This window comes from Bos taurus, chromosome 2, assembly GCF_002263795.3.
Source record: "Bos taurus isolate L1 Dominette 01449 registration number 42190680 breed Hereford chromosome 2, ARS-UCD2.0, whole genome shotgun sequence".
NCBI lineage: Eukaryota > Metazoa > Chordata > Mammalia > Artiodactyla > Bovidae > Bos > Bos taurus.
This window is the reverse complement of record NC_037329.1, coordinates 18,155,298-18,172,234: the sequence shown is the minus strand read 5'-3', so window position 1 is coordinate 18,172,234 and position 16,937 is coordinate 18,155,298. Positions and strand designations below refer to the sequence as shown.

The 16,937-nt window shown below is 37.4% G+C and overlaps 1 protein-coding gene across 2 annotated transcripts in view; it reads right to left on the bottom strand.

Moving 5' to 3' along the window:
- Nucleotides 1-16,937, bottom strand: part of TTN (titin) — a 275,571-nt gene that overhangs the window by 164,552 nt on the left and 94,082 nt on the right. For both annotated transcript variants that reach the window (XM_059880142.1, XM_024979885.2), the window contains exons 89-111: nucleotides 16,475-16,756; nucleotides 16,080-16,358; nucleotides 15,093-15,380; nucleotides 14,704-14,982; nucleotides 14,312-14,590; nucleotides 13,944-14,222; nucleotides 12,921-13,208; nucleotides 12,496-12,783; nucleotides 11,684-11,974; nucleotides 9,669-9,956; nucleotides 8,849-8,941; nucleotides 8,443-8,728; nucleotides 7,488-7,671; nucleotides 7,163-7,252; nucleotides 6,802-7,069; nucleotides 6,433-6,693; nucleotides 4,647-4,856; nucleotides 4,361-4,438; nucleotides 4,229-4,255; nucleotides 3,762-3,821; nucleotides 3,134-3,217; nucleotides 1,206-1,280; nucleotides 5-58 (exon numbers count right to left, since the gene is read on the bottom strand). In XM_059880142.1, the coding sequence (XP_059736125.1) occupies nucleotides 5-58; nucleotides 1,206-1,280; nucleotides 3,134-3,217; nucleotides 3,762-3,821; nucleotides 4,229-4,255; nucleotides 4,361-4,438; nucleotides 4,647-4,856; nucleotides 6,433-6,693; nucleotides 6,802-7,069; nucleotides 7,163-7,252; nucleotides 7,488-7,671; nucleotides 8,443-8,728; nucleotides 8,849-8,941; nucleotides 9,669-9,956; nucleotides 11,684-11,974; nucleotides 12,496-12,783; nucleotides 12,921-13,208; nucleotides 13,944-14,222; nucleotides 14,312-14,590; nucleotides 14,704-14,982; nucleotides 15,093-15,380; nucleotides 16,080-16,358; nucleotides 16,475-16,756 (4,611 nt within the window). The remainder of the gene's footprint in view (nucleotides 1-4; nucleotides 59-1,205; nucleotides 1,281-3,133; nucleotides 3,218-3,761; nucleotides 3,822-4,228; nucleotides 4,256-4,360; nucleotides 4,439-4,646; nucleotides 4,857-6,432; nucleotides 6,694-6,801; nucleotides 7,070-7,162; nucleotides 7,253-7,487; nucleotides 7,672-8,442; nucleotides 8,729-8,848; nucleotides 8,942-9,668; nucleotides 9,957-11,683; nucleotides 11,975-12,495; nucleotides 12,784-12,920; nucleotides 13,209-13,943; nucleotides 14,223-14,311; nucleotides 14,591-14,703; nucleotides 14,983-15,092; nucleotides 15,381-16,079; nucleotides 16,359-16,474; nucleotides 16,757-16,937) is intronic.

The window sequence follows — 16,937 nt, the reverse complement described above, 5'->3', positions numbered from 1 at the left end:
TTACCTTCTGCTGGAATTAAGGCAGTAGGACGTGGTGGCTTCTTGGGAACCTCTATAACTTTGAAAACATAAAATACAAGTTTATTTTCAGATTATGCATTTTTTAATGCTTACTAATCCTATATACCCTTGTTAGTCATTTGTATGATCTGTGAAAACTATTTGTATACCAAATGCTTTTATAAGATGCAAATTTGCTCACCAGAAATGGTCTGCAATGCCATGCAAACGAAAATATGAGAAGGGTAAAACTTTTTTTCTAGCTTAGATTGATTTAAAACAATTTCAATTAATATGAAACATAAAGAGAATATTCAGTATGTCTGATGCTGAAACATAATGCTAAAAGAAAATAATTTTTTTCAGGGATTAATGATAAAGTTCAGGAACTATCCATGGCTTTTGAGCTTCTCCTTATTGTATTACACTTCATAAATGACCACTCAGAAAAAAGTCTCAGTGAAGGGGTACCCTGTGCTCCTGAGTTTTCCTTCTTTTTAGGAGTTTGCTGCACTCTAATCTTAGCCAGATGGATAAAACTGTTTGCATAAATTTAGCTATCTATTTTTCTTTCTAAAAATTTCCCAAGTTACAACAAAAACTTAAGGTAGGTAAATTGATGCCCCTGTAAAAAGTATTTTTCTTCTGTGGGTATTGACATTTAGCTCAGCTGAACCCAGAAAGATGCTGAACTGGTCTGGAGCAACCACTCAAAGCTAGCACCAGCCCTTTAAAACATTCTATTTGAGTGACTAGAGTAAGACCAAATGTTGGACCAGAGGGCAGTGCCTTCTTTAAATCACCATCCAGAGATAATAAGAACTCTCTGGTGTGGCCATTGGGTGTCAAGGGCAGACACAGGCAAAGGAGGACAGGGGAGGAAAAAAAATGGGAAAATAAAGTTGAGAAAGAGAAGGTGAGGAGTGAGTCAAAGAAGACTGTGAGGGTGAGTAAATGAAGAGGTACTATTTTATAAAGTCACACTCTTAATCTTCCTCTGTCCTTCCCTATCTGGACTTAAATTTTTTTAACTAAGAGAAAAGCTGAAAGACTGAATTTTGGGGGGTGGGGTCGGGTGGTGCTGTGCAGCTCGCAGGATCTTACTTTCCCGACCAGGGATTGAACCTGGCCCGCAGCACTGAAAGTGCCAAGCCCTAACTATTAGACTGCCAGGGAATTCTTGGAATTTTGATAAATCATAATACCTTTAGGTGGCGGTGCCTCTTCCTTGGGCTTTGCGACAACCTTTTTAGCATCTTTCTTCACAGCTTTTTTGGTCACTAAAAAATAAGATGTCAGATGTAAATTTTACTAAAATGTTTTCAGGAGACTGGGAGGCTTACTGATATTTATTTTTTCCATATGCTTGGATGATAACAAGAGACTCTGTACATTATTGTAAGATGCCTGTTTCAGAAAGATTTTGGACTAGAAAGTAGAAAAATTTGGGGGGAAGGAGAAAGAATATGTAAGTGAAAGTGAAAGTCATGTCTGATTGTGATCCCATGAACTGTAGCCCACCAGGCTGTTCTGTCCATGGAATACTCCAGGCAAGAGTAATGGAGTGGGTTGCCAATTCCTTCTCCAGGGGATCTTCCCCCTGAAGATCTTCCCAGCCCAGGGATTGAACCCCGGTCTCCTGCATTGCAGGCAGATTCTTTACCATCTGAGCCACCAGGAAGCCCACACTGATTTTATGCCTGCTTCAAGTTTTTGAAACATCCAGGGCAAACCCAGGTGATGTCATGTATAGAAAAGGTACACTATTTCATCTTTGTTTCACTTAGGTAAGACTGCTTTAAATTTGTCAGGAATAAGAATAACAAGTGAATTAGTAACATTAAAGTTCCACCTACGCTATATCGTGGTAATTTTCTTTTGTTAATGCTAACATATACCTTGATCCTGGCCCCAGATCATAACTTGATTATGGCTCCTAGTATTCGTGAATAATGACACTGTTTTGAATTTTTTAAATGTGATTTAATTTCTCAAGTTTCCCAGTGGGTACTTAGTCGTGTTGACAGTAGTGCTCAAAGCATAAATCACTCATTGAGATGAATTATTATTCCTGACAACTAATATAAGCAGAAATCTATTTTTTGGTATTTGATTCTTGCTCATTTTTACTATCAGAAAGTAGATGAAATATAGTTAACTAAGTTTATGTAAGTTATAAAAATACTTTGCTTTGTTATTGAGATAGTTTAATCATAAAACTAGAAGTGTTTTTTATTTTTTTGTCTTTTAACTAGATTTCCCCTAAGGCTAGCTGAAAATTTTCTCAAGCTTTTGACACCAATTGTAATGGCTATTAGTGGATTAGCCTGGAGGCTTGACTTTGGGAAAATGTGACCTTGACATGCAGAATTTTTTCCTGATGTTGCTGGGAGAATTCTGACAACAGTTCTGAACTCCTCAGAACTCTAGAAAGTCCAGGCACTCTGTTGATTAATTAGTTGAGAAGGTTCCAGGCACAAACAGTACAATTTATCTACTGAACTATTTAAGAGGGACAATTCCCTGACACACTCAAGAGTTTATTGGAGAGCTCTTTCCTTAGCTTTAGAAAAAAAAAAATCAAAGATATTCTCACTCATATTTTATAATGAAATAGTGAATTTTAAGGAGTAGTTAACAGTGTAATTGAGGAAAAACACAATTTTAAACCTGACTATACACTAGCATTTTTTATTTCTATAAGTTTCACTAGGATTTGATTTTATTATTTTATTGCTATACAGAGTAGTTAGGAAAATATGAAATGGGAAATCAGCTTGTTATTAATGCTTAGACAGTGCACTAAGTCGTGTCCGACTCTTGCGACCCCATGGACTGACTGTAGCCTGCCAGGCTCCTCTGTCTATGGGATTCTCCAGGCAAGAATACTGGCAAGAATACTTAATGCTTAAGTGATTTTTTAAAAATATTTTTTTCTAATTATTTTCAGACTTTTAGGCACATATCCAACACATTTAATTAATACTAAAATCATGTAACTTACATTTTGAAAGGCAATCCAACCTGCTGACCACTAGAGGGCCAACAAGTTGCACTAAACAACATTTTCCAGGTCTGTATATTCAATAATTAAATCCTATATTCTGGCATTTAGGTAGCTAACATATAATACCTTCAACACGTTTTTCTGGTGGTTTCTTTTCTTCAGGTAATGGTAGCAAAAGAGGGATGGGAGGAACAGCCGTAGGAGGAATTTCTAAAAAAATAAATGCCATCATAAGTAACATGGTTTGGTTTCTCATTTTGTGTGAAATACAATGAAAAGTCTCATGCATTTCTTTCAGTTCTTCAAAGGTGGTATAGTAGCAGTTCAATAGTCAGACCACATAAAAATAGCATCTATTTATAATTGCAACTACTCTTTTGCTTTGATTTTTAATTACACCGTGAAGAAGATAAAGTAGAAGGATACTATGGTTTGGCACTGGTAACTTTCTAGTGGTAGGCAGTACATTGCTTCTTTTTTGTTTGTCTCATGCTAAGTCGTGTCTGACTGTTGTGACCCTGTGGACTGTAGCCCGACAGGCTCCTCTGTTCATGCGATTTTCCAGGCAAGAATACTGGAATGGATTGACATTCTCTCCTCTGGGAAGTATTCCCAATCCAGGGATCAAACGTGCATCTCCTGCATTGCAGGTGGATTCCGCTGAGCCACAGGGAAGCCCAGTGGTAGCATATTGCTGCTACCATATTCAAGACCGGGGCTGGGGGTGGGGGTGGTGGTTCTGGGTCTTTCTTACCTTCTGGTGGTATTGCTCTGATTGGCATGGTTGGAATTGGAACTCTGGAGTCAGGAATATCTGAAAAGAGACATTTAATAATGATAAGAACCAAAAGACTGAAAGCTCAGATATTTATTAGACAACTAAGATGTGTTTGGTTGTTAGGCATTTCCAACAGCAGAATCTAAAATATAGAATCAAAGATATTAAGATTCTTCTGTAAGCAGTGACACATGCAAATTCATTCTCTGTGACAATCTGTTTTGTTCTATGGCCACATTGTTTGACCTGATCCTAGAAGTCAGCTGAATGTGACCTCATTACCTCTAATTTCCCAAACTCATAAAGCCTAACGTTGGTATTATTTTCCTGATGATAATTTTACTGAATAATATTTTATATTAGTTTGGCTTCTATCACTTACAAAATTACACTGAATGTATTGTAAGCAAGGATTGATTTTCTTTTTTTTTTTTTTAACTTACCAGGAGGCTTCATCTCAAGTTTTATTTCTGTAAAATAAAAAAAATGATGTATTAAAAAATTTAATAGAATTGTCTTGGCAGGTTACTTTGTCGCCAGAACCGCAGTGTGATTTGAATGGGGTGTTTTCTGACCTTTGGTTGTCAAGTACAGCTCTGCGGTGCTTCTCGCTTCACCTCTGGGCTCCAGTCGAGCAATTACTGAATAGACACCTAAGGGAAAAAGATGATGAAAACTGTGTGTTCTGATATGTTTGCAAACAACACTTCTTTGTTTAAACATAGTATTCATTTATATTTTTCTTTCCTAGGAAACTACCCTAGACAGAGTCATAGAGTATAAGCGTAAACTAGAGAAGAAATACATAAAACAGGAAAAGCTTAAATTATATATCCACAGGGACACTGTCAATTAAGTCACCTTCATCATCTGGGGTCACGTTGTGGATGGTCATATAATGGCAGCGCCCATCGTTCCTGAAGTTGTATTTCTGGCTCTCGGTCAGTTCCGTCGGTCCTTTGTACCAAGTTACGATGGCGTCATCGAAGGACACCTCACATTCGAAGGTGGCAGACTGGTGTTCGCTCACAACAATGTTCTGTATGCGCTTTGTAAACTGAATCGGTTCAGCTGTTTAAATAAAAAAGAGTTCAAATTTAGTTTGGGAGGAATTTCTTTCACTGTGCTTTTCCCTCAGATGTTCAAAGTGTCTTATCTTTTTATCTGATTGGAGAATAGCTGAAAGGGGCTGAAAATATAAAACAAGAAGAAAGTACACTTCTTTGCATCAGTACCAAAAAATTAACTCAATATTTAAGTGTACTCTTGTAAGATTAATGTGGAAAAGTAAAGGAATTCTGCAAGTCCTTATAATATTCACATGAAGAAAATAGTCAAGGTGCTTATAATCCAGAATAAAACTTAAAGATGCTAGTGAAATGGGGGCTTCAAAAGAAAGGGAACATAAACTTCATCTTACTATACACTTTATTCCCTTTTGAAATTCTTTCCTCTGTAAAAGAATTCTGCCTTTCAGGTTCTAGAACTGTTTATTACGCGACCTTTATAACTTTTCTTGTGAAATAATTTTAAACTCAATAGGAAATCTGCTCTTCTAAGTTTCACAGGATTCATTTTGAAGAGTTCTGAAACCTGCTTTGCAAGCACCAGTGGGCAGGCATGGAGTCCACCCCTTGCAAATGGCAAGGTGTACAGGAGGAGATGGGGCTGGAGTGGAGATCCTCCGGCAAAATTTCATGTGGAATTCAGTGTGTCACAGCATTGTGAGCAGCTTAGATATCATACATAGTCTGGTGAGCTTTTTTTTTTTTTTTTGAAGGATCATATAAAAAATAGGCAATTATTTTAAAAATAAGTGGTTTCAACTTTTAAATGGAAAACTATTAAAAATTTCTGAATTTTAAAATACAACCAGACCTTGATATCCACTGTAAAGCAAGTCAGAGATTTTGAAATGCTTATGTAAATAAGAAGGCACATAAGTTGTTATTTCAGCAGCTATAAATGGGTAGCAATGCCTGGAAGTAGAGCCCATCCTTAGAGCCAAATGTTGCTGAATACAGTCCAAAGCTGTAGGTCTTTAGGAAAGAAAACTCTTTGCTTCTAAATCTTGACATTCCATTTCATTTCAGAGATTCAGAAGGTTGGAATGTGATCTTCATGTGAAATAACTGTTTTTGAAAAATAAGTGCTAATCACATATCACATATATTATTAATTCTATCTATACAGTTTCATACAGATAGAGTCAAACTGATGCCTATAAACAAAATGTCATCTCCTAGTGAAGACATATAGCCATGAAATCTGGTCCTTTCTCTAAGATTTATTTCTAGGATTCAAAATCAGAGACGTGAGATTTATGGCATTTAGTAGAATTGCAAAAAATTGAATTTAGAAGAAATCATGAAATTTATCAGAAATAACTGTTAGAAAGTCGTGTCATTGTTTAGATTGAAATCTACTGGTCCAAACCAGCTATAAAAATGAATCGGCACATATGGAAATACTTCCCTTTTGATTTTGTATAGACTTTGAGACATGAGTGCATGGTTTGCTGTGAGTGTGTTGGGAAATGGGATTGCACAAGCACTTTAGGCACGTGAGAGGCAAGGCTGCAGGGGTTGTGCTTAGTATTTGCCTCTGACTCATGCTGTGGTCACTCCAGCCATACTCTTTCACCCACCTTCAATTCTGAGCTCTGCTGAAGTTTCGAGGTCTTCGTGTTTGCAGGTGTATCGACCCTGGTCCTCTGCTCGCACATCTGCAATGGTCAGCTTATGGACTTTGTGCTCCACTTCTGTTTTGTATCGACCTTGGGGTTTAAGGATTCTGCCATTTCTGAACCATTCAGATCTTACATTTGGCACTGAAAACTGGCAGGTCATGGTACAAGTCTGGCCTTCTTTCAAAGTTACATCCTGAAGATGCCGTTCCCAGGCAGGCTCTGTGGGTATAATACAGTACATATTTTGTTTGATATCACATGTGATGCATTCAAAAGTAAATTCATCTCATCAGTTTTTTTTTTAATAATAAAACTCTTTTTACTTACCAATTACAGTTAGTTTAGCACTAGCAATGTGTGGACCACACACCAATCTGTAATTGCCCTGATCTTTAAGTTGACAGTTTTTGACTCTGAGTGTATGTCGATCACCATCAATGCTTATTTCAAACTTATCACTGGGTTCCAGTTTTTCAGTTCCTTTGTACCATGAAAGCTTGATTTCTGGATAATTAATCTTAATGTCAATTTCAAACACAGCATCATTATCTTTCAAAACTGTCTGATTTTCAATGTCCTTGATCAGAGTGACAGGCTAGGAGAATAAAAAATTAAAATGCATTAGTCACTCCTTCCCTTGTAATTTCCAATAATTTGTTCATTTTGTCATCAGCATGATTCATTTTACCTCTGTCTGTGACAGTCTTTGCTGAATAAATGATACAAGTTCCTCAAATTCCTTCTCGTCCTTCTCTGACTTCTCTATTTCTTCAATTTCCTAAGGAGAAAACAGTAGAATTATTACATATGGAAAATATTTTGAATTAGAAGATGGATGATTATATTCAGCTTCCATTCTTTTTTTTTTGTTTTTTTTTTCAGCTTCCATTCTTGATGCTGCTTAGGTTATATTAAGATATTATACAATTGTAGGGTCTGGAAATTCAAAAGGTGTAAGCTAGATGTTTCAAGTGTGAATTTTTAGAGATTATACTATACACAAAAGAGCATACCAATCTATGTGTCTCTTCTCCTTCAGTTTGCTTTAGCAGTTCAAATGCTTGAAGAAGACCCCGGAAATCAGTGATTCCATACATGCGGGCATATTTTTCGTATTCTTTTGGATCAACATTTTTGAGAAGTTCCATGATATCAATTTCCTCTTCTTCCCCAGCTCCTTTCTTTAAGACTGGAGTCCTAAATGAAATAAGAAATAAACATGAATTACCTCTCTTCTACTTATTCTGAATTGTCTACCATCATTCAATGATTATAAATATAATTACATTTTATTCACAAAGTTATAGTTCTGTGTTTATTTAATAACTACTAGTTTTACCATGTTAAACAAACAAACAAAACTGTGAAACAAACAAAAAATGTGGGTTTGGAGACGGAGTGGATTAAGATTGGACCATAGTGCCAGGTACAGAGATTGATCAAAGAGTTTAAGAAAGGAAAGAAAACAAGTATTCTTGTAAACTGTACAACAAAAGAGGCTACTGAAAGAAAAAGGAAAAAATGATAACAATCATGGAAAATATTAATAACGAACACATATATATCATGGGAAATGTGTAGAAATTAAATGTTGATTGATTAATCATGATGAAACATAATTGGTATTGATATTACTGGTAATTATGGAAAATGTTTAAAACAGTTGATCTAGAAAGCCATTCAGAGTAAGGAAAATTACAGGTAGAACCAAAAATTTGATGTCGAGACACAGATTTTCTATAAGCCATTTCCTTTGTTCAAAGTTTTAATAAAAATTTACTTCGTTCTCAAAACTTTCTGATGATTATTTAGAAACCGACATTAAGGTACCACTAGCTTCCACTCAAATACTATATATTTCCTTAGCTGTTAAAACATCTTTGTGCTTATTTTCTTTCACAATCTGAATCTTGGAGGGGACGGTCCACAAAGGGAATATTACCAAAAGCGATGTTTTACGGAACTTACTTTTTCAGCATTGCTCTAAGATCTCCTTCAATTTTCTCTTGTTTCTTCCTTTCATCCACCTGTAGATTAACATTACTTTCAATTTCACCATGTTTATTAAATGCAACACATCGGTATAAGCCAGAATCGGTTTTTGTGGTGTCTCTGATCTCCAGCTTTGCTTCATCGCCTTTTTGGTGGATCAGTATTCGACCTCCTTGGTTCAGTTGTCTCCATTTCCCTTTTGTCCACTTAACATTTGGAATTGGGTCACCTCCAACTTTTGCAATGAATGTTGCAGTGGTTTCTAAGGAACAATGAAAACAATTCAATAAGAATTTAATTTTCCAAAACCAGTTTTTCTGAAATTAAATCAGTAGTAAAATGTATAAGATAGATGAAGATATACTTTTCATGAAGTACTTACTTTCTACAACTCTGATACTCTGAGGTTCTGATACGAAGAAGAGTTTTCCATCTACTGCTGCTTTCTTAGCTGCTGGGACGGCAGCTGGCTTGTCTAAAAAAAAAACACATGTACATGTTTTGTTATCACAATTACCTTAAAATTGCAATAAATAATTTTCTTTGAAAAGTAGACTTTAAGAGTTTGGCAATGTCACAAATATTATGAACTCTATATGAGTGGATTGCAGAAGATAAAGCAATTTCACAGACATTTATAACCAGTGACAGCTACCGCAAGCAGACTGAACTACAATCACATCAATAGCATCAAGTTTTATACCTCTAGACTTGGTTTCATTACATAGATTTCCTTTAGGGATATAATATCAGGCTATCTGATATTATTAGTTAGCATTGCAACTTGACATGAATTTGAATGAACTCTGGGAGACAGTGGAAGATAAAGCAGCCTGGTGTGCAGCAGTTCATGGAGTTGCAAAGAGTTGGACATGACTTAATGACTGAACAGTAACAACAACAAGTCAGGCTACCTTATGTCACATTATTACACAGGATCATTTCTGGAACTCCATTTAGTTATGTTTTTGGATATGGTGAAAAAAATGTCAAGAAATGTGATGGTGAACTTGGGCACTTTCAGAAAATTCATCTGGAAATTATTGCCATGAAATGATCTAGTATTTCAATTACAATGAAGAGGCTATAAATTGCAAATGAGCAATAACTGATGCTTCTAAAAATCTAATTTCATTCTTTTTTAAATTGTAATCAGCAAACATAAGCAGTTGATCTAAACAATAGTGTCAAGAAATCTGTACCTTTAATGGTCACTTTTGATTTGGAAGTGTCACTTCCAGCCACATTAGAAGCTTTACACACATAATCTCCTGCATCTGCTTTAGTCACATCCTTAAGTTCTAGCACAGCAGTCCCATTAGCAAAGCTGAAGCTGCATCTGTCTGAGGGCTTTATTTCTCTGCCAGCCTTCAACCACTGGATCCTGATGGGTTCTGATCCCCAGACATGGCAGCTGAGTTGCACAAATTCTCCTTCACTTGCTGTTACTGGGGTAAGGTGCTGATCAAACACAGGTGGCTTCTTAGGTTCTAGAATTAAAAAGGTATTTTCATGAGGAACATAACAACAAAAAAGTATTAAATTCTAGAAAAGAACGTTTTGCCTCTAACAGGTAGCACTGATTGCTATATATAGCAGAATTGAATCGCGTGCCTTTATTTCTGAAAACACTGGTTACATGTGTTGGATTTTAAAAATAGAAAAAGGTTTAAAAACAAGCAAAGAACAGATGCCATGCTGCCCATGAATTACCCAAGTGTCTGTGTCCTGATTCAGCACTACAAACACCGCACTGGCAGTTACTGTAAACTTCGGTGTCACATAGTATACTATTGATTCTCTCAAACTTGGGTGCAGCTGTATTTTCACTGAACCCTGAAATCTAAGAGCCTATTGGAGAATTCTGTGCATGATATGCAATGCTGGCTATCCTTTGGGAAAGAAAGCCAACATTTGAGTGATCCATGAGCCCACATCTTAATATGTGATTTTCCTTGATGTTCAGATTTAGTTATTATATGTAGCTACAGTAGCATTTAAAAACCCAATCTTTGCCCAAAGGAATGAGGAGTTGAAGCTCAGTGCTCAACTGAAAACCAATGAAGAAGACATCAGTAACATGACAGGAAGGCTGTGTACAGCTCAGTGTTATGTAATGATTTTACTGAACTGTTCTGAGACCTACATTTAAGAAGAATAAGGCAACATTTATGATTGCACAGATGAAAACTTCTGATGCCTTACTCTTTAAAATTCTATGTATTAAAAAGCCTCAGAATTCTATAGAAAGTATTTATCTATCTACTCCATGGCAAAACCATCATGAATGTAAATCATGAATAAAAGCCACCACTAAGCACATATTCATCTTACTAAATGTGTTTAAATGCATTTAAGCCCTATTAAATGAATGATAAAATCTGAATTACAAGTTAATTCAATGATATTACCTTATTAGTAATATTAATCTACTGATGATATTAGCCTATTGTCTGGGCACCCTGAAATGGCCAGCTAGATGATCAGAGTTGGTAATTAACTCCCAGCTGTTCAATGAAGTTAGATTGCAAAGTGATTTTGATGAACTGCCTCATAATCATCTGGATGAAGCCATTACAGTTAGAAGATCAGATTGAGACAATCTCCTTAAACAATACAGTCTATTTCTTCGCCTCAAGCTATGACTGTATATTTGTAATGATATACATCTTTCCACCCATTTTTTCTCTTAGAGTAAATTTTATCCTTTTGCATGAGATTAATATTAATTTACAGGATAAATGCTTTGGGAAATATATGTCAGACATAATGCTTTAGAAATATCCTTAGAAAAGAGAATGCTTCAGAATGTGATAGACCTCATAATAAGCAAAGCTAATACAGTATTCAATGATGAAAATTTTTCAAAATTTAAAAACAAGTGTGCTTCATAAAATTTTGTAAGTCACTTATGCATGAATTTCAAAGTAGCCTTAGACTTCTAACTACCTGGCAACATTTTGGGATGTGATTTACAAGCTAAGATACATAGTCTATAATATGACACCTACTGTGCTGGGCCATGTAATTAAATGACAAATAATACATATACATACATATATATATCTTAGTAAACATAAGTGAAATTGTAGCAAGCCAATTAAATAATATATATCTGGAATCCAGAAGTAGGTTGAGATGTCAGAAGAAACACACATGGCTGTCTAATGGACAGAAAGGAAAAACGCATCATGCTGGGGCAGTCAAGGAGACTTACCTTTGATGACGATCGAAGATGTACATAAAGCAGAGCCTGCATCATTCGACACTTTGCATGTGTACAAACCAGCATCGTCCATGCCTGCCCTCTTGATTTGCAGCAGAAGTGTGTTGTTCTTGAATGTGATTTCACAGTTAGATGTTGGATGGATCTCTATGTTATTTTTGTACCAAGCAACAGAGATGGGTTGGGAACCAGCAACACGGCCCTCAAGTTTGAAAGAATTCCCTTCTGTTTCTTCTACTGTCTCTGAGAGTTTTTTCGTGAAACTTGGTGGGATCAGCCGCTCTGTAAGAAAGTTCAAGGACATATGAAGTGGAATCCAGAAGTAAGTTATTAATAGGAGGCTTTTCAAGAGAGAGAAGCCATATTTTAAGCTCAAAATCAATGCTGACCAACTAAATACAGCATATTAGTGTAATGTTCCTAAATATTTTGCCTCCCTCCACAAGCTTATTGTATTTATTTTTATTTTTAAATTAAAAAAATTACTTTATATCAGAATATAGCTGATTAACAATGTTGTATGTTTTAGTTTTAACAAGTTTATTTTAAACTGTTCTCTGATTTATGGGATGGATGATAAGAATAACTTATGGCCAGTTACAGAACCAGATATTTGTAAAAAGTAAAAGCAGGGGGAGAGAAACTTTAGAGAAATGCAGATTTTAAAAGATCATTTTTTTCTCTAGAGAAACTTATTTCTTCTGAAACATTTTTTTTTTTATGTCAGTGGTTCAAAAATGTCCTAAATGAAAAAAAAAATCCTAAATATTATCTGTTCTAACAAAACTGATATGCAAAGATACCTTTTATATTGAGCTGAGCTGTGCAGGAGTCCTTTCCCACTTCATTGACAGCATAGCATGTATACTGTCCAGAGTCTCCTTTGTCCACTTTTAGGATGGTCAGGTGGGCACTGTTTTCCAGATAACTAATCTGGTAGTTTCCACCACTTCGGATCTCTCTGTTGTCTTTAGCCCAGGCGACCTTTATCGGCTGTGTCCCAGTCACGTGGCACTCAAAGTCTGCACTCTCTCCCACCACAGCATCCACAGGGGCCAGAGGGATGTCAAAGAAGGGGGGGTTCTTCCCCTCTGGGAGGACAGCAGAAAGACAAGTTTTCAGGCTCCATACCTGACCGTCCTAGGTCACACAAATCGTCCTCCCCTAATTTCAAATTTGGTTCTAACAATTTTACTTACAAAAATAGAAGCTTTAGGGATTCACGCACCTGTGAGAATGAGTCTGGCACTGGAAGAAGCAGAACCTATAGGATTTGTAGCTGTGCAAGAATATTGGCCTGCAAAACTCCGATCAGTTTGGAAAATGTTTAGAGTGGCCACATTATCTAAAAATGATGCTTGTATGTTGGGGCTGTCTTTCACTGGCCTGCCATCTTTAAACCAAGACACTGAGATAGGTTCTGATCCACTGACGGCACACTCAAAAACAACTGGCAGCCCAACTGTTTCCTGAACATCTCTCAACTGTCGAGAAAATGATGGTGGAAGTTTTTGCTCTGTAGGAAGAGAATTAAAGTGATGAATACTTCTGGACATTTTGAATTTACTGAATATTCTTCTCACAATTATTGTTACCTAGATAATAGAACTCCTATAAAAACATCAGGATATCAGGAGATATTCACAACTCTTAAATTAACTTGGACTCAGGGAAAAGCAGGTAAATTTTTGGAGCAAAAGTTTTAATTTGATGGCATGCTGATACATGTTATGGAGAAGGGAATGACAACCCACTCCAGTATTCTTGCCTGAAGAATCTCATGGACAGAGGAGCCTGGCGGGCTACAGTTCATAGGGTCGCAAAGAGTTAGACATGACTGAGTGACTGACACCCATGCGTGGTAGGTGTAAAAATATGTAAGCCAATAGAAAAACTGATTACTTTAAGGTATATTTCTGGCATGTAGCAGATTCTCTTACTTTTAAAGACTGCTTTCCAGCAATCTGAATGAGACACTCAGGGAGTAAGGATTTAAAAATATGGTTATTTGTTTTTCTTAAAGATGTAATTATAGAGGCAAATGATGACATGATCCTTCTAACTGAAGATTTAGTCATTTTATTTCTCTCTGTAAAGGTGATTGAAAAAGATAATCTAATTTGTAGGTAGAACTACTTAAGCAGAAAACTTTGCATTTGGAAAGATTTCTCCAAAAAGAAAACCCTCACCAGATATTTAAAATCTTGTTCAAAAGACACACATTCATTCACTTTAAAAATATTGCAATCACCTTGAACAGTCAGGAAAGTTGACGAAGAAACTTCTCCCACACTGTTTTCAGCTCGGCAGATATATTCTCCGCTGTCATTACTATCAACCTGGTTGAAAACCAATGTAGCAATATTGTTCCTAAAATGCATCTTGTAGGTAGCAGTAGGTCTCAATTTTGTATCCCCTTTAAACCAGGACACCGCAATTTCAGGGGTCCCGCCAAGCTGGCATTGTAATGAGGCAGAATCTCCAACAGTCACCTTCACAGGCTCCAACTGCCTGACAAAATATGGTGGTTCTACAGCCAAGAGAGAGAATCAGTCATGAAGGAGGCATGCTGCAGGGGTTACGTGTATGCAAAGATGGGAATGTGCAATCACAACAAACCTAGTATCAGGATCTGTGCTGAACAGGAGTCTTTTCCGGAAGTGTTCTCAATGTAACAGTTGTACTGCCCTGCGTCCTCCACTGTGCTGCTTGGGATTTCCAGGATCGCAGATCTTTCAGTTGTGGTTATGTTACACCTCTGAGATGGAGTTACGTTTATGCCATTTTTCTTCCATGTCACGGAAATGGGAGGAGTTCCAGTGTATGTGCCCTCTAGGATCAGAGGTTTTCCTTTCTCTATGCTGTAATCATTGAGCTTCTTTACAAATCTGGCTGGGGCTGTAGCAGACAAATCAAAAATACGATATCAAACACATATACACATGGATATGGGCATATCTAGTACTTCACCTATGTTAACTGTACAAATGCAGAATAGCAGTCAAACAAACCTTTTACGTAGAGATGTGTTGTACAAGAAACTTTGCCAGCTTCATTAGTAACGATGCAGGTATACTCCCCACTCTGTGATGTATCCACGTCAAACAACTCCAGTTCAGCAACTGAATCCTCCAAAGACACATTACATGTGTCCCCTGGTACTAGTTCAGTGCTTCCCTTGAACCAGCTAACACTGAAAGGGGGTGTTCCTTTTACAATGCTTGTGAAGGTTACGTTGGTTCCAGTTAAAACATCCATGGGGTCAGGTTTCTGAACAAAAGATGGTGGTTCTAAACAAAAAAGCACATATCAGAAAAAGGTTAACAATTTTGAATTTTGATTATAAAAATGTTTAATGCATAATGAAATGCAATGATATTTTACTGTATTTTGGACTGACCTCTCACAGTCAAAGGAGCACTGCACTCATCAGAACCGGCCACATTAGTAGCTATACACGTGTAGTTGCCAGCATCTGATTCTTCCAGCATGTTCACAGTTAAAGCACATGTGTTATCTGTCAGGGTGGTCTGGTATTTCCTTCCACTGCTAATCTCGTTTCTTTCATGGAACCAGGAGACGGAGATTGGAGGTGATCCATAGACTTTACACTCCATTACCACCGAGGAACCAGACAGACCATTTGTCTCTTTCAATCTTCTCGTGAACGAAGGAGGAACAATTCGGTCTGAATGTGATAAAAATCAAACAAACAAGGGACATCAGTTATAAAATGATTTGAAGAGAGAATTATTGTCTTTTTGATGGAATATCCCTAGATCCATTTGGCTCTTTTGTGGGGGTATCAAAGAACTGCCCGAGGCTTCACACAATGGAGAGCCTTGAGAATCAATGGGCAAGATGTGCTAATTGACTTAGGAATTTTGGTCTCTCTTTGCTGTGTATCATTATGTGGAGAATTATTCCAGCATAACCAACAGTAGAAAACCACAGTATCCTCATTCCTTACTCAGGAATTAAGTTTTATTTCTACCACCCTGAATTGTGGTAATTCCTCCAAGAGAAAGGAATAGAACTTTTGGGCTTGCTTTTCTCCTATCTCTATAATGAGATGGTTGGATGGCATTGTTGATTCAATAGACATGAGTCTGAGGAAGCTCTGGGAGATAGACAGTGAATGACAGGGAAGCCTGGCATGCGGGAGATAGTGAATGACAGGGAAGCCTGGCAGGCTACAATCCATGGGGCTGCAAAGAGACATGGCTTAGCAACGGAACAACAACAGGATAGGCATATTACCTCTAATTTTGCTGTTGCAGAATGTCAGACTCATGTCACACTGTAGAATGTGGAGCTTCTCATACACATACATGTAAAGCAGGAACTATACTATGATCACACCGAAACAAAAACCCAACCAACCAACCTGAAACTTGCACTGAGGCTGTGCAGCTGTCTTTGCCCACAGGGTTCTGCACCTCAAAACTGTACACCCCACTGTCACTGGGGGCCACATTAATGATCTTAAGGCCAGACACTTTGTTGAAGAAGCTTATTTTGTATTTGTTGTCACTTGTCAGCTCTTTTCCATCCTTAAACCACTTGGTCGTGAGTTCGGGTGTGCCAGTGACCGAGCATTCCAAGGTACAGGTGTCTCCTGTGGTCACTGTTATGGATTCTGGCTTTTCCACAATTGCTGCAGGCTCTGGAATGAGATACAAATTGCATTCAAGTGTTAAAACCCCATGGAAAAACTAAGGAAGACACAGGTTCTGGTAACTGTATGCCTTCTACTCATGATGACATTCTCTCTGCACTAACCGAGGATGGACACCGTGGCAGAACACTCTTGCATTCCGGCATCGTTTTTGATCTGACAGGTGTATTTCCCGGCGTTGGCTGTTTCCGCTCTTGAAAACTGTAGGGTTGCAGTGTTTTCTGAATAAGAGATCCATATGTTGTCACTTTCTCTGACGATCTCCCCCTTGTCTTTGAACCACACCACGGAAATGGGCTCAGCGCCCTCAACAGTAGCCTGAAGCTGAACTTCTTCACCAACGATGGTAGAAACATCACTGGGCTTCTTCACAAACCTTGGTGGCGCTGAAGAAAAGGGGACAAAAAAAAAAAAAAAAAAAAAAGAGATTTAAAAGGTGTGGGGCTAAGAGTATTTCCCTCAAAGCCATCAATGCCAGGAATCAAACTAGTGATCATGCACTCCTTGCATTTCTTAAAGAGGCATTTCTGGTGAGTGGGAGCAAGAATGCATTAGAGTTTTGTACTT